This window comes from Symphalangus syndactylus, chromosome 10 (assembly GCF_028878055.3).
Source record: "Symphalangus syndactylus isolate Jambi chromosome 10, NHGRI_mSymSyn1-v2.1_pri, whole genome shotgun sequence".
In the NCBI taxonomy this organism is placed as follows: Eukaryota; Metazoa; Chordata; class Mammalia; order Primates; family Hylobatidae; genus Symphalangus; species Symphalangus syndactylus.
Window position 1 is genome coordinate 116,214,423 of NC_072432.2, and position 22,193 is coordinate 116,236,615.

The following is a 22,193-nucleotide window of genomic DNA, read 5'->3' on the forward strand; positions in this document are numbered from 1 at the left end:
GTCCAAGTGTCAGGAAAAGGGGCACAGAGCTGAAGAACAGGAGTCGCCTGTAATGAAGCATCACGCACAGTGAGCCCTGCCTAGTGCTAGCTTGTGGGAAAAAGGAAGAATAGAGCAGGAGGAAAGAAAGGTCAAGTCTAAAAAGAGGAAAGATGAGACTGGAGGATTGTGGAGGATTCAAACCATAGCTCACAGCCCAGGGTTTCAAGTGAGGCCGAGGAGTTCATGGGGAGAGCAAGTGAGAAGCAGGGGGAACCTGGAGCAGTACTCCCTTTCCTCTGCGGAAGGGGAACAGCATGGGAGCACGCCTGGGCCTCCCAGGAGCTATAGGCAAGAGGGAGGGGTTCCTCCAGGGCAAGGAAAACAGGAAATGGGTCTCCCAGATGCCTGCAGGGCTGAGCAACCTGGTCCCACTGATGAGGATGCAAGGAAGTTCGGGGGAGAAAGCGAAGATCTGGCCAGGGCTGGAGGAAGCCACAGGAGAGTGACCACAGGACTTTCCCAACAACCAGGGCCAGCTCACCACTCAGGAGGACCCACTGCCCCTTCCTTGACAGCTCTGTCAGAGCCCAACTGCCGCCCCAGGTGCAGCCAGAGGACCCCCCTGGCACGCTGTGGGTGAGCCAGGCCAGTGCTGGTGTCCCTGTCCCCAAAGGGAGGGGCAGAAGGAGGTGCTGGATTCCAGTCCCCAAGACTCTGTCACTTTAAATTCCAGGGAGTCAGAGGCAGGAAACAACCCCCCACCGACTTCAGGAAGCCTGAAGGAAGAGAAGGCAGGGAGGTGTGAGTCACAGCAAGAACACAGCCTGTGTTACTCAGAGCTGTTTCAGGGAAGAATGGGAGGACAGGGGCGAAAAGAAAAACAAGCAAAGCCTCTACACTTCTTTTTATGTAAATTTCCATAGTTAATTTGGTCATGAATTCACACATACCTCAGGATTTTACCCTTAATTGCCTTCTTATTATGTTGATATTACCAACATACTCTTCAGATATGATCATCTACTGCTTTCACTAGTAGGAGAACAGACAAGCAAGGGAAGTTCTGCTTTTGCGAAGCAGTTCCTGCCCTCCTTGCACACAGCAGAGGCTATCTGGCCTGTTCTTTTCTCCTGTCTTCAAATTAGCGGATTCTTTCTTCTGCCTGATCAAATCTACTGTGGAATTTCTCTACTGGATTTTTCACTTCAGCTAATTATATTTTTTTCAGTCCCAGGATTTCTACTGGGAAACTTCTAATATTTCCTATGTCTTTATGGATATTCTCTATATGTTCATACAGGTATGTATAGATATGTATAGATGCATCGATGTTTCCCCAGAGGAAAGGTGTAGGTGCTGCTCTGGATTTCCCTAGAATATTTCCCTCCAGCCCCTGCCCATGGGCTCCTCAGCCTCACCCTTGAAGCCACGGGCTGCGAGCTATTGTTTTAATCCTCCGCAATCCTCTAGAATACACACACACACACACACACACACACACTTCCTTTAGATATTTAAGCATGCTTAAAACTGTTGATTTAGGCGAGGTGGTGGCTCATGCCCATAGACCTATCACTTTGAGAGGTGGAGTTGGGCAGATCACTTGAGGTCAGGAGTTTGAGACCAGCCTGGCCAACATGGTGAAACCGTGTCTCTACTAAAAATACAAAAATTAGCCAGGCAATTGTGGCACACTCTTGTTATCCCAGCTACTCCGGAGGCTGAGGCACTAGAATTTCTTGAGCCCCGAAGGTGGAGGTTGCATTGAGTCGAGATAATGCCACTTCATTTTAGCCTGAGCGACAGAGCAGAGCGAGACTCTGTCAGAAAAACAAACAAACCCACCACAACTGTTATTTAAAGCCAAGTAAGACCAATATCTGAACTTCCCCAGGTATCTGTCAATTTCTTCTTTCCCTGTACATGGACTATATTTACTTTGTATGCTTTTATGGGTTGAATTTGTCTCCCTAAAGCTTATTTTGAAGCCTTACACTCTGGTACTTGTGAGTGAGTTTTTTGGTTTTTTTTTGTTTTGTTTTTTTGAGGCAGAGTCTCACCCTGTTGCCCAGGCTGGAGTGCAGTGGCACGATCTCAGCTGACTGCAACCTCTGCCTCCCGAGTTCAAGCTATTCACCTGCCTCAGCCTCCTGAGTAGCTGGGATTACAGGCACGTGCCACCATGCCTGGCTAACTTTTGTATTTTTAGTAGAGACGGGATTTCACCATGTTGGTCATGCTGGTCTCGAACTCCTGACCTCGTGATCCGCCTGCCTCAGCTTCCCAAAGTAGGTGTGAGCCACCATGCCCAGCCATGTGATCTTATTTAGAAATGGGTTCTTTGCAGATATAATTACTTAAGAAGAGGTCATACTGGGGTAGGGTGGGCCCTAAACCCAGTGACTGGTGTCCTTAGAAGGCCATGTGAAGACATAGGGAGACACACAGAGAGGAGAACATCCTGGGAAGATGTTTTCATTAAGCCCTCTTTTGGTTGCTATTGTAGGGCTGGAGAAACTCCCTTTCATCCTCCTAGGGTCCCAGCTAGGTTGCAGAGTTAAACTGACATAAGATTGATCATCGGGAGCCCTCATAAAGAAATGAAGATCCAAAGAAGTAGTTAGAGTCAGTTACTCATGCACTGAATTGGATCAAAAAAGAGTTGTGGAGAAGCAATTAAATTACGTAAAGAAGTTTAAAAGATAAGTTATTTTTAACAAGGTCTGTTCAGAATCCTCTGTTTCAACTTCTCTTCCTTGCAGATAGGAATGTTCCATCTTTCTAATATAGGAAGGGAATCTTTCCCATATAAATTTCATCTTCTACTTTTTTTTTTTTTTTGAGATGGAGTCGTGCTCTGTCACCCAGGCTGGAGTACAGTGGCGCTATCACAGCTCCCTGCAAGCTCCACCTCCTGGGTTCACGCCATTCTCCTGCCTCAGCCTCCCAAGTAGCTGGGACGACAGGCGCCCGCCACCGCGCCCGGCTAATTTTTTTTTTTTGTATTTTTAGTAGAGACGGGGTTTCACCGTGTTAGCCAGGATGGTCTCGATCCCCCGACCTCGTGATCCACCCGCCTCAGCCTCCCAAAGTGCTGGGATTACAAGCGTGAGCCACTGTGCCCGGCCGTCTTCTACTTTTAAGAAACAACAGGAGGGTCAAAGTGATCCTTTCTCACTTGCTGTTTTTCAAGTATCTTTAACTTAAATAGTCAGTATGCTAGATTAGCATATTTTAACCCCTTCATTTCTCTCATCTGGAACTTCCCTGGACGTTTCATGTATTAAAAGTTAAGTTGATGGCTGTGGAGAGCAGAATCAGGTTAGTAACTGAATGGCAAGAGACCTATAAAGGAAAACAGGAATACAAATTGGAACAGGCAAGACATAAGTCTAACTATGTTGTCCCATAGCTTTTTTTTTTTTTTTTTGAGACGGAGTCTCACTCTGTCGCACAAGCTGGAGTGCAGTGGCGCAATCTTGGCTAATGGCAACCCCCGCCTCCCAGGTTCAAGCAATTCTCCTGTCTCAGCTTCTCAAGTACTGGGATTACATGTGTGTGCCACCACGCCCGGCTAATTTTTTGTATTTTAGTAGAGATGGGGTTTCACCGTGTTGGCCAGGCTGGTCTCAAACTCCTGAGCTCAGACAATCCACCCGCCTCAGCCTCCCAAAGTGCTAGGATTACAGGCGACCCATATCTTATTGAGTAAGTCTCTTAGTCATGAGAATAGTTTTGTCCAGTTAAGCAGTTGTATCTCATTTTAGGAGATGATGTTACATAGGTGGTCCTTCATCTAGGTTAGGCCTCTATAAGGTGTGGTCAATCAGTATTTAATAAGAGGCATTTCTATGGAAATGAAAGAAAAGTAAAGGTTAATAGTTGGAGCAAATTATACAAGCCCGGTTTTCGAGTCCAGAGGACAGTCAGTTGAGATTTCTAGATGTTGGGCTTGAAGCATCTTTAGATGCTGGAATGATAAGAAGTCATGGCAATTTTGATGAATTTCCTGTTGTGTGGTTTACATCAGGTGTTCTGGTGAACTTTCTGAGCACCCCATATACCCACGGGCATGAAAATTGTCCATAGGCAAGCTGTCACTGTTACTGAAACACCTGAGGATGGGTCTAGGTCCTGCTGCTTGAAACACAGAAGGTCAAGCACTGAGCCATTGAGTATTGCCAGGGAAATGCAGGGTTTATATAGCAGGGAAGAAATGTAACCATATGTAGGAATACAGGAATTAGAGAGTCATCATAAGAAATGTAACCATGTGTGGAAAAAGAGGAATTAGAGAGGAGTAATGAAGAGAAGTTGGTCAACGGGAACCACCTGGTTGGTTAGGCAATCATAGCGGATGAAGAGTGTAGCGTTTCACTGTTCAAATGCGATGATTTCAGGAAGTTTCAGTTCCTTGATACTGTCTGGGAGGCTTGATGGTAGGTTTCCTGAGAAAGGAAGTTAGATAAGACTAATGTAACTTTCTCAAGTTTTAACACTGTGAAGGTCAATTTCTATGATTTTTCTTTTTTTTTTTTTTTGAGATGGAGTCTCTCTCTGTCACCCAGGCTGGAGTGCGGTGGCGTGATCTCGGCTCACTGCAAGCTCTGCCTCCCGGGTTCACGCCATTCTCCTGCCTCAGCCTTTCCGAGTAGCTGGGACTACAGGCGCCTGCCACCACGCCCGGCTAATTTTTTGTATTTTTAGTAGAGATGGGGTTTCACCATGCTCTCGATCTCCTGACCTCATGATCTGCCCGCCTCGGCCTCCCAAAGCGCTGGGATTACAAGCGTGAGCCACCGCACCCGGCCTGATTTTTCAAATAAACCATAAACATCGATTCCATGAGACAGTTGGGTCTGTTTCAGTCCCTCCTTTCTACTTATTAATTCCTCAATCCTGAGGAACCTGGCCCTGGATATTTCTGGCTGCTTCATGCTGAGGAGAGGCATTGTGGGCAGCTTAATACCATGGGTGACCTCGTGGCCGCTCAGGAATCACAGGTTAATCTAATCCTACAGTTTTCTTCTGAAATACAATCTTTCTCTCTCCATCCCCCACTTCCACCAAAGATGAATCATAGCAAGATCATCTCTTATTAATATTACACAAACATTTTCTTCAAAAGAAACAATAAAGTTTTTACCCTTGTATGGTGTATTATTAATGTTAAAACTCACTTTAATAAACCCATAGCAACTAATCTATTTAATTTTAATTAGTTTGACCATAGTGTAAGATTTTCATAAATCTTCTATAATGTTTTACAATTTTCTATTAAAGAGCAAATCAATGTTCCAAGGAAACCCTGTTATTCTGACACAGGGGCCCAGACGCTGGCCTTGCATCAGTGTGCTTTTGATATTAATGCTTAATTTGTAGAAAAACTCCGGACTTATTTTATCCCTCAGAATCAGTCCTTACAATCTCACGTGCCCATCTCTTCCAAAATAGTCCCTGGGCCTAAAGGGATTGAATAGTTTTAATTTCTTGCCCTGTGTCTCATGAAGGCACTTCATTTTGATTGTCGCCTTCTCCTGGGTCTGAAGACGAAGCTTTGACTAGTGCCAATGTTCAAGATTAAGCAAGAGTTGGCCGGGCCCGGTGGCTCACGCCTGTAATCCCAGCACTTTGGGAGGACGAGGCAGGCAGATCATGAGGTCAGGAGATCGAGACCATCCTGACTAACACAGTGAAACCTCGTCTCTACTAAAAATACAAAAACAAAAAATTAGCCGAGCGTGGTGGCAGGTGCCTGCAGTCCCAGCTACTCAGGAGGCTGAGGCAGGAGAATGGTGTGAACACGGGAGGCAGAGCTTGCAGTGAGCCGAGATAACGCCACTGCACTCCAGCCTGGGTGACAAAGGGAGACTCTGTCTCAAAAAAAAAAAAAAAAAAAAAGATTAAGCTAGTGTTGGTGCCTTTTTCAGACCCAGGAGTCAAAGTCCTTTAACTTGACAGCACAGGATTGGTTAACAGGATTTTATACTGCAGGAAGTCCTAGCATTCTCTCTAACATGTCACAGATTAACCATGTCCAGTAGTTACTGCCTGCAGCACTTCAAACCATTATATTAAAGTGGTTAGGTTACTTATTGCATATGTCTAATGACAACGATCTAGTGACAGAACTGTACCCGAAAGCATCAAAAATGTGATAGGTTTTATGCCAAACTTATCAAAGTAAGACAACTAACTTTCCTCTCCATTATTTAAAAAAAAAGGTAAATGCAGCCAAGCACGGTGGCTCACACCTGTAATCCCACTTTGGGATTATACTTTGGGAGGCCAAGGCAGGTGGATCACCGGATCACCTGAGGTCACAGCTTTGAGATCAGCCTGGCCAATATGGTGAAACCCTGTCTCTACTAAAAATACAAAAATTAGCTGAGTGTGGTGGTGTGTGCCTGTAATCCCAGCTACTTGGTAGGCTGAGGCAGGAGAACCTCTTGAACCCAGGAGGCAGAGGTTTCAGTGAGCTGAGACTGTGCCACTGCACTCAAGCCTGGGTGAGGGAGCAAGACTCCGTCTCAAAAAATAAACAAAATTAAGGTAAATGTGGATATCTGTTTTCGAAATTCAGCATAAGGATAATCTCCTCTTAAATATTGTACAAGAAAACAGGGACAGAGTTAAGAACAAGCACAGAATAATTTCAACTATTTCAAAAAAGCGTCATCACACCTTTCCAAGGTTGTTAATCTAGACAACTGCTTAGGTAAGTTTCACCACTAGAACCTTCAAACCGGTGCAATACTTGTACATATTTTATTTTCAAGTACACACATGAAGGCCTAAATGTAATAAAAGGGTTGGAATAAAAAATCAGTAGAAAGTTGGCTGGGCACAGTGGCTCATGCCTGTAATCCAGCATTTTGGGAGGCTGAGGTGGGTGGATCACCTGAGGTCAGGAGTTCAAGACCAACCTGGCAAAACCCCATCTATACTAACAATATAAAAATCAGCTGGGCGTGATGGCAGGTGCCTGTAATCCCAGCTACTTGGGAGGCTGAGGCAGGAGAATCGCTTGAACCAGGGAGGCAGAGGTTGCAGTGAGCCGAGATCGCGCCATTGCACTCCAGCCTGGGCGACAAGAGCAAAACTCCATCTCAAAAAAAAAAAAAAGAAAAGTCTCACTTTTAAAATTACTACTTAACCCAAGTGAATATCACTTAGTTTTAATAATGGTAAACACAACTAAAGCAATTTTAGAGAAATCCTAGTCAATATAAATTTCTGAAGGGCAAGGCCAATCTTTCCTGAACATTAAAACTTTGTGCCCGTATCACAGTTTTTCTTCATTGCCTAAAGAAAAGGATCTGAAACCAACTTAGATTATTGAGTGAATTGAATTTCCATGAAAAGAAATGCCATTTAAACATTTCTCCTCTCGCTTGCTTTTCCAGATAACAAAATTAATAATGTTCTTTTTCTGCTGGACTTTTAAGCCTTTTATTTTTTTTTTTTTTTTACTAGGAAGCTTAAAGTTCTTGTATCTCTCTAGATCATCAGAGCTAAGCAAAACCAATCCAATGTTAAATGGCTGATGTGCTCTCTCAATTTTTGCAGGTTTGACAAAGGTAGCTTAGGAAGTTTAGGTAAATAGAGCAAATGATAAACGGTTGGAAATGCATAGGAAACAAAATGGCTGTTCATAGAACCAAATACAAGCCCTCCATTAGAAACTAAAACACGGCTGGGCGCGGTGGCTTATGCCTGTAATCCCAGCACTTTGGGAGGCCGAGGCAAGTGGATCATGGGATCAAGAGAACGAGACCATCCTGGCCAACATGGTGAAACCCTGTCTCTACTAAAAATACAAAAATTAGCTGGGCATGCTTGTGCACACCTGTAGTCCCAGCTGCTCGGGAGGCTGAGGCAGGGGAATCAATTTAACCCAGGAGGTGGAGGTTGCATTGAGCCAAGATCGCACTGCACTCCAGCCTGGTGACAGAGCGAGACTCCATCTCAAAAAAAAAAAAAAAAAAAACACACAAAGGAAAAAAACAAAGAAACTAAAACACAACAATGGATTTACAATTGTTATGTATAAGCCAAACCCCAAGGAAAACAAACAGCAGCTAAATGCAAATTAAAAGCGAAAACAAATAAACAGGCTACCAATCCCCAATTTTTTTCCTACTCAGTTGTCTTGGAGGCTACCATGTTACCCAGAGCCTTAAAAAAAAAAAAAAAAAGATGAATATTTTCTTCCTGGTTTACGAATTAATGTCTTTAAGTCCACCAATCCCACTGCATATTTTGTGCAATTAAGAAATTCACTTTAGGCATGTGACCAGTAAGTACTTTATTGCTAGTACTATCTCTGCAGAAGAGCAATTACAGTGTGAAACAAAGCAATGCAAGCATGGGTGTGAAATGTGGCCCCTTGTTAAATATGACTTCATGATGAACTATATTAAAGAAGAATTGGCAAACTGCCAGTGTATTTCTTTACAATACTTCTTACTTTACCTTCATCAAGACTAAGAGCTTTAACCACGAGCAATGTCAGTTAGCCAAACTTTTCAATTTTCTATGAGATTTTAAAGAATATTTTACAATGTACTTATGTGGATCATTGATGACATACTAGGACTTTCTATTTCGTCCTAAATTTTTTTCTTTCTTGTTTTAATAATCATTCAATTTATATTAGAACATTCATATATTCATCATACAAGACTTTTTCTCATACAAAGTTATTCTCTTTTCTTTCTAACCTTCATTACCAAAAGTACATCTTCACCATAATTTTTTTCTTTTCCTTTTTTTTTTTTTTTTGTTAGAGATGAGCTTTTGCCACATCACCCAGGCTGATCTTGAACTCCTAAGGTCAAGCGATGCACTTGCTTAGACTAATTTATTGTTTTTCTTAATAAGAACACATCTTCTTTGGCAAATCTTATGTACAGAATTATACACTAACTACAACTGTTATCCTTAGTAACTTTAAATTTTAGTGAAAACTAGGAAGCAAAAAGTCCTGAACTGTCTATCAATAGAAAATACTAGCATTTTCTAGATGGGTTTTCCATAAGGAGGAACAGTCAGACTGCAGGATTTTCTTTCCCTTTCTCGTAATCAGCCTAAGAAACAATATTTTACATTTTATCAAAATAATTCCCAGCCGAGGTGGGCAGATCACGAGGTCAGGAGATTGAGACCACGGTGAAACCCCGTCTCTACTAAAAAAAAAAATACAAAAAAAAATTAGCCGGGCGTGGTGGCGGGCGCCTGTAGTCCCAGCTACTCGGAGAGGCTGAGGCAGGAGAATGGCGTGAACCCAGGAGGCGGAGCTTGCAGTGAGCCGAGATCACGCCACTGCACTCCAGCCTGGGCGACAGAGCGAGACTCCGTCTCAAAAAATAAATAAATAAATAAATAAATAAATAAATAAATAAATAAAAATAAAAAAATAATTCCCAGCCAGGTGCAGTGGCTCATGCCTGTAATCACAGCACTTTGGGAGGCCAAGGTGGGTGTATTGCTTGAGCCCAAGAGTTCAAGACCAGTCTGGGCAATATGGCAAAACCATATAGCTACCAAAAATACCAAAAAGAAAAAATTAGGCCGGGTACGTTGGCTCACCCTGTAATCCTAGCACTTTGGGAGGCTGAGGTGGGTGGATCATGAGGTCAAGAGATCAAGACCATCCTGGCCAACATGGTGAAACCCCATCTCTACTAAAAATACAAAAATTAGCTAGGCTTGGTGGCGTGTGCCTGTAGTCCCAGCTACTCGGGAGGCTGAGGCAGGAGAATCGCTTCAACTAGGGCGGCAGAGGTTGTAGTGAGCCAAGGTCACGCCACTGCACTCTAGTCCGGTGACAGAGCAAGACTCCATCTCATAATAAATAAATAAATAAATAAATAAATAAATAAATAAATAAAATTAAAAACAAAAATTAGCTGGCATGGTGGCACATGCTTGTAGTCCCAGCTACTTAGGAGGCTAATGTGGGAGAATCACCTGAGCCCGGGGAGGTGGAGGCTGCAGTGAGCCATGATCACACCATTGCACTCCAGCCTGGGCTACAGAGCAAGATCCTGTCTCAAAATAATAATAATAGTAATAATAATAATAACTCATTTGTTGCCTTTATTAGGTTTTTAATTGTTTAGAAAAGCTGAGATCTAAAAGGTTTTTTACATTCATGTAACCTTCTGTATTGCTTTTTTTTTTTTTTTTTTTGAGATGGGGTGTTGCCCTGTCATCCGGGCTGGAGAGCAATGGCCCCATCTGAGGTCACTGCAACCTCCGCCTTCTGGGTTCAAGTGATTCTCCTGCCTCAGCCTCCCAAGTAGCTGGGATTATAGGCACCTGCCATCACGCCTGGCTAATTTTATATTTTTAGTAGAGATGGGGTTTCACCATGTTGGCCAGGTTGGTCTTGAACTCCTGACCTCAGGTGATCCACCTGCCTTGGCCTCCCAAAGTGCAGGAATCACAGGCGTGAGCCACTGCGCCCAGCCTATTTTGTCCTTTTAACAGAGAAATTCAAATTCTAGTTTTATGTCAGTTCACTCAGTATTTAAGCTCATTTTTAAAAGTAATATAATAAATTCATTCAGTTTAATTAACTTGAGCACATATGATTCTCTCTAGTTTTCTCTAACTTTTTATTTCTGCTGTGATTTGTGTGTGCCCCCCAAAGTTCATGCGTTGGAAACTTAATTCCAAATGCAACAGTGGGGGGACGTGGGACCTTTAAGGGATGATTAGATCAAGAGGGTACTTCCCACATGAATGGATTAATACATTATTGTGGGAGTGGGTTCGTTATTGCAGGAGTAGATTGGTTATAAAAGTGAGTTTGTCCCCCTCTTGCACGTTTTCCCTTCCTCCCATGCATGCCCTCCTGTCCTTTCACCTTTTACCAGGTGATGAGGCCACAAGAAGGCCCTCACCAAATATGGGCTCCTTGACCTTGGACTTCCAAACCTCCAGAACAGTAAAAAATAAATCTGCATATTTAAGTAAATCACCCAGTCTCAGGTGTTCTGTTATAGCAGTACAAAACAGACTAAGACAATATCCATTCAGTTTTATCTGTTATTTATTGATTCGTTTTGAAACAACCTTTGAACAACTTCCAAACTAAAACAATATTATTTTTTATTTTAACAAAAACCCGTCTTTTCTGTCACATAGTTTTTTTGTTTATTCATTTTTGTTTTTTTGGAAAGAGTCTTGCTTTGTCGCCCAGGCTGGAGTGCAGTGGTGCTATCTTGGCTCGCTGCAACCTCCACCTCCTGGGTTCAAGCGATTCTCCCACCTCAGCCTCCAGAGTAACTGGGGTTACAGGCAACTGCCACCATGCCTGGCTAATTTTTGTATTTTTAGTAGAGACATGGTTTCAACATGTTGGCCAGGCTGGTCTTGAACTCCTGAGCTCAGGTGATCTACCGCCTCAGCTTCCCAAAGTGCTGGGATTACAAGTGTGAGCCACCGGGCCTGACCAGTATATTTCATAAATTTCGAAGAAAAGATACACCTTATTTTTCTGTTATGTTTTGCATATAAAGTTGCTTCCCCTAATATTTCTAGAAATTCCAATTACATTAATATGATTAATTAATAAGAATTGTTAACTCTTAGTGACTTTAATTTCCAGTGAACACTAGAAAACTAGAAAGTATGCAGTCATTAACTGTTTTCTTCCAAGTTTGCAAGCACACGATTTCATAATTTCTAGAAACATGATTCCTAGGACAATTGGAAAAATTGTCCTATGACACAGGACAGGAAATGGCAGAGGAAAGGTTTAATAGGCCCAAATATCTTTTGTTCTTCTGTAATAGGTAGCTAAAGTAAGTTCTAAATTTATGTTCAGCAATAAATGTTTCAGTATCATATTAATATCTTATTTGGAAATGATCTAGATATTCAATACGTATTGCTATGGTTTGAATGTTTTTCTGCTCTAAAAATCATATTAAAACTGAATTCCCAATGTAACAATACTCAGAGGTAGGGACTTTAAGATGTGACTCCATCATGAGGGCCCTGCCTTCATGAACAGATTAATCCTTCACAGATTAATGGGTTATCATGAGTGTGGAGTAATTATAATTTGTGCGTGATATGGTTTGGATCTGTGTTCCCACCAAATCTCATGTTGAATTGTAATCCCAGGTGTTGGAGGTAGGGCCTGGTGGGAGGTGATTGGGTCGTGGGAGGCTTCTCATGAATGATTGACCACAATTTCATGGTGCTGTTCTCCTGATACTGAGTGAGTTGTCCTGAGATCTGGTTGTTTGTAAGTGTGTGGCACCTTCCCCTCTCTCTCTACCTCCTGCTCTGGCCATGTGAGACAGCTCACTCCCCCTTTGCCTTCTGCCATGATTGGAGGCTTCCTGAGGTCTCCTAGAAGCAGAAGCTGCCATGCTTCCTGTACAGCTTGCAGAACCGTGAGCTAATTAACTTCTTTTCTTTATAAATTACTCAGGCTCAGGTATTTATTTATAGCAATGCAAAACAGACTAATATAATGTGACTCTGTTATAAAAGCCTGTGTGTCTCTCAGTGTGTCCCCTTGCCATATAATGTCCTGCACCAACTTGGGACTCTGCAGAGAAACTTTGTATTAGTTTGTTCTCACATTGCTATAAATTAATACCAGACACTGGGTGATTTATAAAGAAAAGAGGTTTATTTGGCACACAGGTCCACAAGCTGTACAGGAAGCATGATGCTGGCATCTGCTTGGCTTCTAGGGAGGCCTCAGGAAAGTTACAATAACGGCAGAAGGCAAAGGAAGAGATAGCACTTCACATGGCCAGAGCAGGTGGAAGAGAGAATGGGGAGGTGCCACACATTTTTTAACAATCAGATCTCATGAGAACTCACTCGCTGTCAGAAGGACAGTACCGAGAGGAATGGTGTTAAAACATTTATGAGAAATCTGCCCTCATGATCCAATCACCTCCACCAGGCCCCACCTCCAACACTGGGGACTACAGTTCAACATGAGACTTTGGTGGGGCCACAGGTCCAAACCATATCAGAGCCCATTAGCAAGAAGGCCCTCCCTAGATTTGGCCCATTGCCCTTGGACTTCCTAGCCCCAAGAACCATAATACATAAATTTATTTTCTTTATAAATTACCCACTCCCTACTCTGAGGTATTCAGTGATAGCAACAGAAAACAGACTAATACAAATAACCATCATTTAACTTAGGTTAATATAACTATAAGATTTTTAAGTTACCAAAAATTAAATATAAAAATACTTAAAAGTAGACATCTTGGCCAGGTGCAGTGGCTCACGCCTGTAATCCCAGCACTTTGGGAGGCCGAGGTGGGTGGATCACGGGGTCAGGAGATCAAGACCATCCTGGCCAACATGGTGAAACCCCATCTCTACTAAAAATACAAAAAATTAGCCGGGTGTGGTGGCGGACACCTGTAGTCCCAGCTACTCGGGAGGCTGAGGCAGGAGAATGGCATGAACCAGGAGGCGGAGCTTGCAGTGAGTGGAGATTGTGCCACTGCACTCCAGCCTGGGTGACAAGAGACTCCGTCTCAAAAAAAAAAAAAAGAAAAAGGAGGTAGACATCTTATAAAAATATCAAAAAAGACACAAACATCACATAACACATAAAAAAACACAAAAATAAACAAACACATAACACATAAAAAACACATAAAATACAAAGAAACATACATTGAAAATATATGGCTCTTTTCAATCTTCTTTTTCATTCTTGTGTTTCATATATATCAAGAAATTTATCTTTTCCTTGTGCATTTTGTTCTTCAGTTGAATTTACAGTTTTATGATCTTAAAGACACATAAGTGTTCTTTTTTTTTTTGAGTCAGAGTCTCGCTCTGTCGCCCAGGCTGGAGTGCAGTGGCATGATCTCGGCTCACTGCAAGCTCCGCCTCCCGGGTTCACGCCATTCTCCTGCCTCAGCCTCCCAAGTAGCTGGGACTACAGGTGTCCGCCACCACACCCGGCTAATTTTTTGTATTTTTAGTAGAGACGGGGTTTCACCGTGTTGGCCAGGATGGTCTTGATCTCCTGACCCCGTGATCCACCCACCTTGGCCTCCCAAAGTGCTGGGATTACAGGCGTGAGCCACCATGCCCGGCCACATGTAAGTGTTTTGATTAGTAAATCCAGGTAGAAGCTGTATGTGTGAACTGTATATAATGTTGACAACTCTGAAGAATTGTCTGTTTTAATTAAACCAAGAAACTTAAACTAGCTTTCTATTTACTAAAGATTATCTCAGATCACGTGACCTTGAAAAACATTTAGATGGGCTCCCACTTTTCTAAGAAAATGCTTCATTTATGGAAGCAATTCTTTTCTTTCTTTTAGCCAAATCTTTGCATAGGTACCAAATAACACATCTGTTTGGGATGAGAGCTCCCCACTGCCCTGCCAAAAAAATAGTACTTTTATATACATGAGTCCAAATCTCCAAAGGTATATGTACTTTAATTGTGACCTGAACTCAAGGTAAATAAATTAAATAATTAATAAATTAACCTTAGCTTACTGGACGTCCACCATCTTTTATGCTGTTCCCTTGACAGAAATGTTGTGGGATAAATGACTATATATGAAATGGGACTTATTGGAGGAATTAATGCATCTGATAATGGAGGTTGAGAAGTTCCACAACAGGCCATCTGCACAGCAGAGACCCTGAAATGCTGGAAGCAGGGCTTAATCCAGTCCAAAAATCTAAGACCCAGGGAAGCCGATGGTGTAATTCTTAGTTCAAGGCCAAAATCCTTAGATCCTTCGGGGGGCCACTGGTGTATGTCCTGGAGTCCAAGGGCTAGAAATCCTAGAGTCTGATGTCCATAGGCAGAAGAAGAGTGTCCCAGCTCCAGGAGATCAGATGGATTTTCCTTTCTTTTTTTTGTTCTATCTTGCTCCCCAGCCTATTGGATGGTGCCCTCACCCCCGCCACATTAAGGGTAGGTCTTTTCCATTCAGTCCACCCGATCGCATGCCAATCCCCTCTGGAAACACCTTCGAAGACATGCCCAGAAAGAATGTCCCAGAAATAATGCCTTACCAGTGTTCTACATGTTCCTTAATCCATTCAAATTAACACCTACAATTGACCACCATGATAGGGAAACACATGGAGGCCAGCTCAGGGGAGAACCAGATTTTTCTTTGGCATGTGAGCCTCAGTCGGGCAATAATTCTTTCAAGTTTATTTTATTTTATCTTGAGACGGAGCCTCACTCTGTCACCCAGGCTGGAGTAAAGTGGTGCAATCTCGGCTCACTGCCTCGTCGGTTCAAGCGATTCTCATTCCTCAGCCTCCCGAGTAGCCGAGAATATAGGCACACACCATCACATCTGGCTAATTTTTGTATTTTTTTTGTAGAGACGGCGTTTCATCATGTTGGTCAGGCTGGTCTTGAACTCCTGACCTCAAGTGATCCACCTGCCTCAGCCTCCCAAAGTGCTGGGATTACAGGCATGAGCCACTACACCTGGCTATTTATTTTATATACATGTTAAAAAAAAAAAAAAACACCTAATAGTATTAACACCTAACACCTAAGAGGAAACCTCTGGTAAAAAGATTCTTTCATTCCAAGGACACGGCAGAGCCTGTGCCATCTACCAAGTAGATGAACTTTCCAGAGTCCACCAAGAGGTCCTGAATCTTCTCTTTTGCATGTCTCTCTTCCACCCTCTCCAAGGCATCCAGCAGGGTGTGGATCGAGGCGTTCCGTCCAGTTTTGTTGACCCATTTCATCAGCATTGCATACAAGGCATCCCCTGGGCCTGCTGTACCAGCTCTGACCACGTCAATCTCATTTTTCGTGAGGTCCAGCTGCCTCATGAGCTGGTCCCAGGAGTCAAAGGGCACGATGTCTGCAAACTTGTCAAAGAACAGCATCAGAGCTGGGCGGAGAAAGCCACAGAGACAGCCAGGTGAGTTGGGATTCAGTTCAGAAGGGGCAGAGGATCCCACATCAGGCCCAGAACCCAAGGAGAGAACCTGGAGAGCCCCCTGCATGGGCAAACCTGTTGCTCCATTGCCCACCCACCTCCCATCCACAGAGAGCCCACCCACACTGCCTGGCCTCCATGGTCCCCAAGGTGCTGACAGGTGTCAAGGTCACCAGAGAATCTGCCCTCAGAGAGGGCTGAGAACCCACCTGGGGAGGATGGATTGATCCTATGGAGGCAGAAAGCAAAGTGGGTGAGAGTCGGAGGGAGGGAGAGAGAGTGGCTGCAGCGGGAGCTCAGAGGATGGAGGCTGCCTGGGCTGCACTTGTCATGGGAGCATGTCCCAAGTGGCCACTTCTGCATCTGTGGAAAGCGCAGGGTCCGGGGCAGGCAACCTCTGCCCTCTCTGAGGCTGGGGCAGAGCCAGGTGGGGGCAAGCAGGCCCTGACCAAGAAGCAAACCTGAAGACAGAGCAAACCTGCCCAGATCTCAGGACTACCAGGGATTAAATGCAATGAGATGTGTGTGCAAAGCACTGCACACCACCATCCACAGGGATAGAAGGGGCCAGGAGTACCAAGCTATGTTTTCTAACAGCCTCATTTAAAGAACATAAAAAGAAAAAAATGACATTCATTTTAATGTGTGGTACTGAATATGTGTAAAATATAATTTAATATGCAATGAATATACAAAAACTGAAACTGACCCTAATGTCCCATAGAAAGGTTTTTTTTGATAAACAGAAATTGACTCTTCTGGTCCTTAAGGACTTGAAACTTAACATTTGTTTTATCTGAGTTACTTCCTCAGGAAAGACCTTCAGGCATCTCAAAAAAAGTATCAAAGAACTGAAACTCACCAGATCACTACATCCAGACTATGATGGGATATGGGACCCCTCATTCATCTTGATTGCTTCCTTGCCCCATTCTAGCTCCTACTTTCTTACACATTGTTACATTTCTTGCCTGCTATATAAACCCTTAGTTTTAGTGGGTCAGGGAGATAGATTTGAGACTGAGCTCCCATCTCTTCCACTGCAGCACCCGATTAAAGCCTTCTTCTTGGCAATACTCTTCATCTCAGTGATTGGCTTTCTGTGCAGCGAGCAGCCGGACCTAGACCAAACCCCTCAGGTTTTGGTAGCAAATTCTGGTTCCCTGGCTGGGAAAGTGTTGCTCATGGCTCTGCTGCATGGGCCAGGAGTCTCAAAAGCCCTCCCAAGTAGTTGCCCTGCTAACTTTGGCTGGAGGTGAGTTTCAGTCTCTCTCTGGTCCCACTGCAGCCAGCCCCAACCACATTCCTGATTACCTCTGAAGAACTGCCTTTTAAATTTGATATTTGCATCCAGATAGGTGATTGTCCTTTGTGGGCCCAGACAGCAGGATCTGCTCTTCTCAGTTTGAGAAATTTTTTAAAGGAATTTCCATTTGCAGGTTGAACAGGCCCAAGTGACTGTGAGAGGGAAGCACTCTGCCTCTCAGTCTGGACACTCTTGGAGGCTTGTTTGCAATTGTGTGTTGTTTCAGGGCAAGTGAGTGTCTTTTGTGGGTACCAGGCAGCACGACTGGCTCCTCTCAACTTGAGAAATTTGAAAGGAATTTTTGTTGGCAGGTTGATCAAACCTAACCAATGGAGAGAGGAAGCACCCTGCCTGTTTCAGTCTGGATACTCTTGGAGCTTGTTTGTTGCTGCAGCAGTTGTATTATGTTTTGGTGATTATTTGTATGTGTTTGCTAGAGTCATGGGAAATTGGAATTCAGTAAACTTGGTATTCTTTTGTAATACTGTTTGGCCCCAATATTGTTTGGAAACTGGAGTTTGCTGCTGAATGAGAAAGTGGGATGGAGTTCCTGTAACCAGGCTTTTATGTTGCTGTTCTAAGCAGGATTGGGCCTGATTAGTTGGTTCTAGGTGGTGTTCTCTGCGATGCTGTTGGGAGTCTGCAGAGGTTTGGCCTTTAAAAACCAAACTACCATGGAAACTGCTTTACCTAAAATTTGAGTTCACAGCCTTCACTGAATTATCTATTGGGGCTAACAAAGTTCAGCCATGTAAACATGTTTGTAGACTGGTGAGTTTGTATTACTGTCTCATGGAGAGAGTTCAAAGGTAAAAGCTATTGGATCTTTGTGTGTGTATATAGGTCTAGATGTGTTTATGTGTATGTACATTTATTATGAAGTTACATGTTGTGTCTACCAAATTGACTTATAAGTAAGAGTACTCATAAATTAAGTAAGTCCAAGCAATTTTCAAGTTCATGTGACTTAAGTAAATCCTTACTAAACAAGCCAGCTTTAAAATTATTGGTAAAATAAAAAAACCAAAATGTCTTCAGAATTGTCAGCATACATTTTTGTCTGGGCTTATATTTTTCTTTGCTAGATATTTTGAGATATCAGTTTGGCACAAAAACTTAGAAGACTATAAGCTCAACCAAAACAAAATGATTTTTGAGTCAAGCTTTTGATAAGTAAGATTAATTGAATGTTGTTGGTTTAATGGAAACAGCTGAGTCTTCTGAGTTATTGGTGAAAATATCTATATATTTAACTTTGAAGCTCCTAGGTGAGCACCTGGTGTTCACTGGCTATTAAAAAAATAGTTGACAAAGAAATTAGCTAACTTTAAATGATGGTGTTTAATATCTCAATTTTCAGAAGCAATCTGGATAAACTTAAAAATGAAAGAATTGAGTAAATATAAATGGGATGTTTTAAGTAAATTTTTCATGTAATTAAAAGTTGTTGTCATTGGATTACAGAGAAAACTTCCAGTACAGTAATTGAAAGACTAATGTGTGGCCAGGAGCATTGGCTCATGTCTGTAATCCCAGCACTTTGGGAGGCCAAGGCGGGCGAATGTCCATCACTTGAGGCCAGGAGTTTGAGACCAGCCTGGCCAACATGGCAAAACTCTGTCTCTACTAAAAATACAGAAAGTACCCAGGTGTGGTGGTGCACACCTGTGGTCCCAGCTACTCAGGAGGCTGAGGCATGAGAATTGCTAGAACCCAGGAGGTGGAGGTTGCAGTGAGGTGAGATTGCACCACTGCACTCCGGCGTGGGTGACAGAGTGAGACTCTTGTCTCAAAAAAAAAAAAAAAAAGAAAAAAAAAGACTGATGTGTTCATAAAGATGGTGATTGTTAACCACACATGAAGCTGGGCAGGAGCTGACTGAGTGGACTGAACTAATAGAGAACTGAAATAATTTGTATGGCTTTTGTTGGTTTGAAGTATTGCTGATTCTTTTGGTTTTGTTTTTCCAGAGTCTGGAGAACTTTTTTCTTCTTTGCTATTTATAGTCTTTAAGTATACTTTAAGTATATTGAGTATCCTTTTGTAAACAGAATTTGAGGCATACTTCTCTCTCTGCCTAATTTCTCCAGAATTTGTCTATTATTTGTGACTATTCATGGCAACATGTTTGCTTGCATATGGTTAATAACAACGTTTTCTTTTACAATGGAACACAGTTGGAGAAAATGGTTATTTTCTCAGGGCTTTGATTGCAATGGCCTCCTGAGAGATTCCAGCAAAGCCAACTTAGGAGAGCCTATGTGGACAGTGATTTTTGCTGCACTTTGTGTGGGTAATCAGGCCACGTATATGGAACTAAACTTATTTTGCAGGTACGCTGGTCCTGCTATAATTTGTCTTTGGTGGAAGTGGGGCCGAGACAGAGAGATTGTGTTTCAGAAGAAACACAATCTTTTAGTATTAAATTAACCTTTGATTCCTGGGTGGCCACGAGGTCACCCATGGTATGAAGCTTCCCATGAAGCCCCTCCTCAACCATGAAACAGCCAGAAAGATCCAGGACAAGACTCTCTGTGACTGTGGGATTGATAAATAGAGAGGAAGAACTGAAATCAACCCAATAGTTCCATCAAAAGGTTTTTTGTTGTTGTTGTTTTGATAAACATAGAAATTGACCCTTCTGTTCTTAAAGCTCAAATCTTACATTTGTTTTATCTGAGTTCCTTTTTCAGGAAATGACCTTCAGGCCTCTCAAACAAAGTATCAAAGAACTGAAACTTACCAGATCACTACATCCAATGGGATGCTGGACCCTCATTCATCTTGATTGCTTCCTTACCCCTCCCTAGTTCCTGTTTTCTTACACATTGTTACTTGTTTTTTTTTGTTGTTGTTGTTGTTTTGAGACAGAGTCTTGCTCTGTCGCCCAGGCTGGAGTGCAGTGGCGCGATCTCAGCTCACTGCAAGCTCTGCCTCCTGGGTTCATGCCATCCTCCTGCCTCAGCCTCCTGTGTAGCTGGGACTACAGGTGCCCACCAACACGCCTGGCTAATTTTTTTTGTATTTTTAGTAGAGACAAGGGTTTCACCATTAGCCAGGATGGTCTCAATCTCCTGACCTCGTGATTCGCCTGCCTCGGCCTCCCAAAGTACTGGGATTACAGGCGTGAGCCACCGCACCCGGCCCACATTGTTACATTTTATCCCTACTATATAAACCCCTAGTTTTAGTTCATCAGGGGATATGAATTTGTGACTGAGCTCCCATCTCCTTGGCTGCAGCACCCAATGAAAGTATTCTTCCTTGTCAATACTTGTTGTCTCAGTGATTGGCCCTCCATGCAGTGAGCACCAAGACCTAGACCCAACCCCTGGTGTTTTAGTAACAATAATGAGTGAAATATTTTACATTCTTTCTTGCATTAAGTCTTTGGAATCGTTATATAGTTTATACAACAGCTCTGCAAATTGGGCTTAGGCACAGATAAAGAGCTATTAGCCCACTGAAGTCAGTGGTGCCATGCAGGACAGGGCAGCCCCTCAGGGCTGTTGTTCTCCTGAGCAACAAAGGAGAAGAGAGGAGGTGGAGAAGGGGATAGACAGAGTGGCTAGTGTCATTAATAGGGTGCAGAAAGGATGAGGTAGAGTGGGAAGAAGAGATGGGAGAAGACAATTTAGGGTCTTGATGGTCTATAGCATATGACCCCCAGTTTCTGGCATGGAATGCTCTGGAAGAGCACTCTCAGCAATGGGGACACCAGTTAGGACACTGTCCCTATGCCCTGCATTCCTGCTGCATCTCCAGGAGCAAAATACTTACTCTCAGTGGGGTCAGCACCATTTGCTGGAACCAGCAGCCTCCTCCTCTGAGACCCTTCAGCTTCTGCCGGTCCCTGTAACACACAGTGGGGAACGCCTTGGTCTGAGTCAGGGGTCCTGCAGTCTAGTACTGACCCTGACCACCAGCCAGCCCGGAGACCTGCAGCACATCACTTTCCCTCTTGGGTCATCATGGAGATGGTGAAAAACCTCTGGTCCTGCATAGCTCACAGCCACTCCCTATTGCTGGCACTACCACCTCAGCTCCACCCCGTCAGATCAGTGGCAACATTAGATTTTTATAGGAGCGCGAACCCTATTGTGAACTGTGCATGTAAGGGATCTGGGTTGCATACTCCTTATGAGAATCTTATGCCTGATGATCTGTCACTGTCTCTCATCACCCTCAGATAGGACCATCTCATTGCAGGAAAACAAGCTCAGGGCTCCTACTGACTCTATGTTATGATGAGTTGTATAATTATTTCATTATATATTATAATGTGATAAGAATAGAAATAAAGTACACAATAAATGTAATGTGCTTGAATCATCCCCAAACCATCTTCACCTCCCAGTCCATAGTAAAATTGTCTTCCACAAAACTGGTCCCTGGTGCCAAAAGGTTGGGGACCATTGGTTAATAACAGAATGTCTTTTGTATACACATACACTGATGCATAGATTTGGACAAAGAATCACAAGAAATGATATCTCATAGTTACTTGAGAAAAAAGACCCAGGGCACTGCAGAGTGGAGGATGCTCTCTTTACTCACTAAGTACCTTTTGATAGTTTAAATTTTCTCACTTTAAATATATAAACCATTTGTTCATGTCAAAGCACCTTATCAAGCTGGAGAGATTATTCACCTTTTTAATGTTTGCTTTCTTTTTTTTAATTACATTTTTGGTTAGAATAAATGGGTACTAATGCAAGAAAGGAAATGAATGGAACAGTCTAGGTGGAAGGAGATCATTGTCTAGATGAGCATTTAACCTCTGACTAAGGAGGGACCCAAAGCAGAGGGAAAAGGGAGAATCGGTGGCTCAAAGGGGTTGGAAAAACCAGACAGTGACTAGAACAATTCAGGGAGTGCCTCGCTTTGCATTGAAACACAAAACAAGTTCTATTTAGATTACAAGGTTATATGCAAAAATCACATCATTAAAAAAAATATCTCCATAAG

General features: G+C 43.0%; 1 protein-coding gene across 1 annotated transcript in view; it reads right to left on the bottom strand.

The window, feature by feature from the left end:
• Positions 1 to 14,415: 14,415 nt before the first annotated feature.
• The window catches only part of TNFRSF10A (TNF receptor superfamily member 10a), a 35,781-nt gene continuing 28,003 nt past the window's right edge, over positions 14,416 to 22,193 (bottom strand). The window contains exons 9-10 of the mRNA XM_055295696.2: positions 21,006 to 21,078; positions 14,416 to 15,871 (exon numbers count right to left, since the gene is read on the bottom strand). Of these exons, the coding sequence (XP_055151671.2) occupies positions 15,552 to 15,871; positions 21,006 to 21,078 (393 nt within the window). The 3' untranslated portion in view covers positions 14,416 to 15,551. The remainder of the gene's footprint in view (positions 15,872 to 21,005; positions 21,079 to 22,193) is intronic.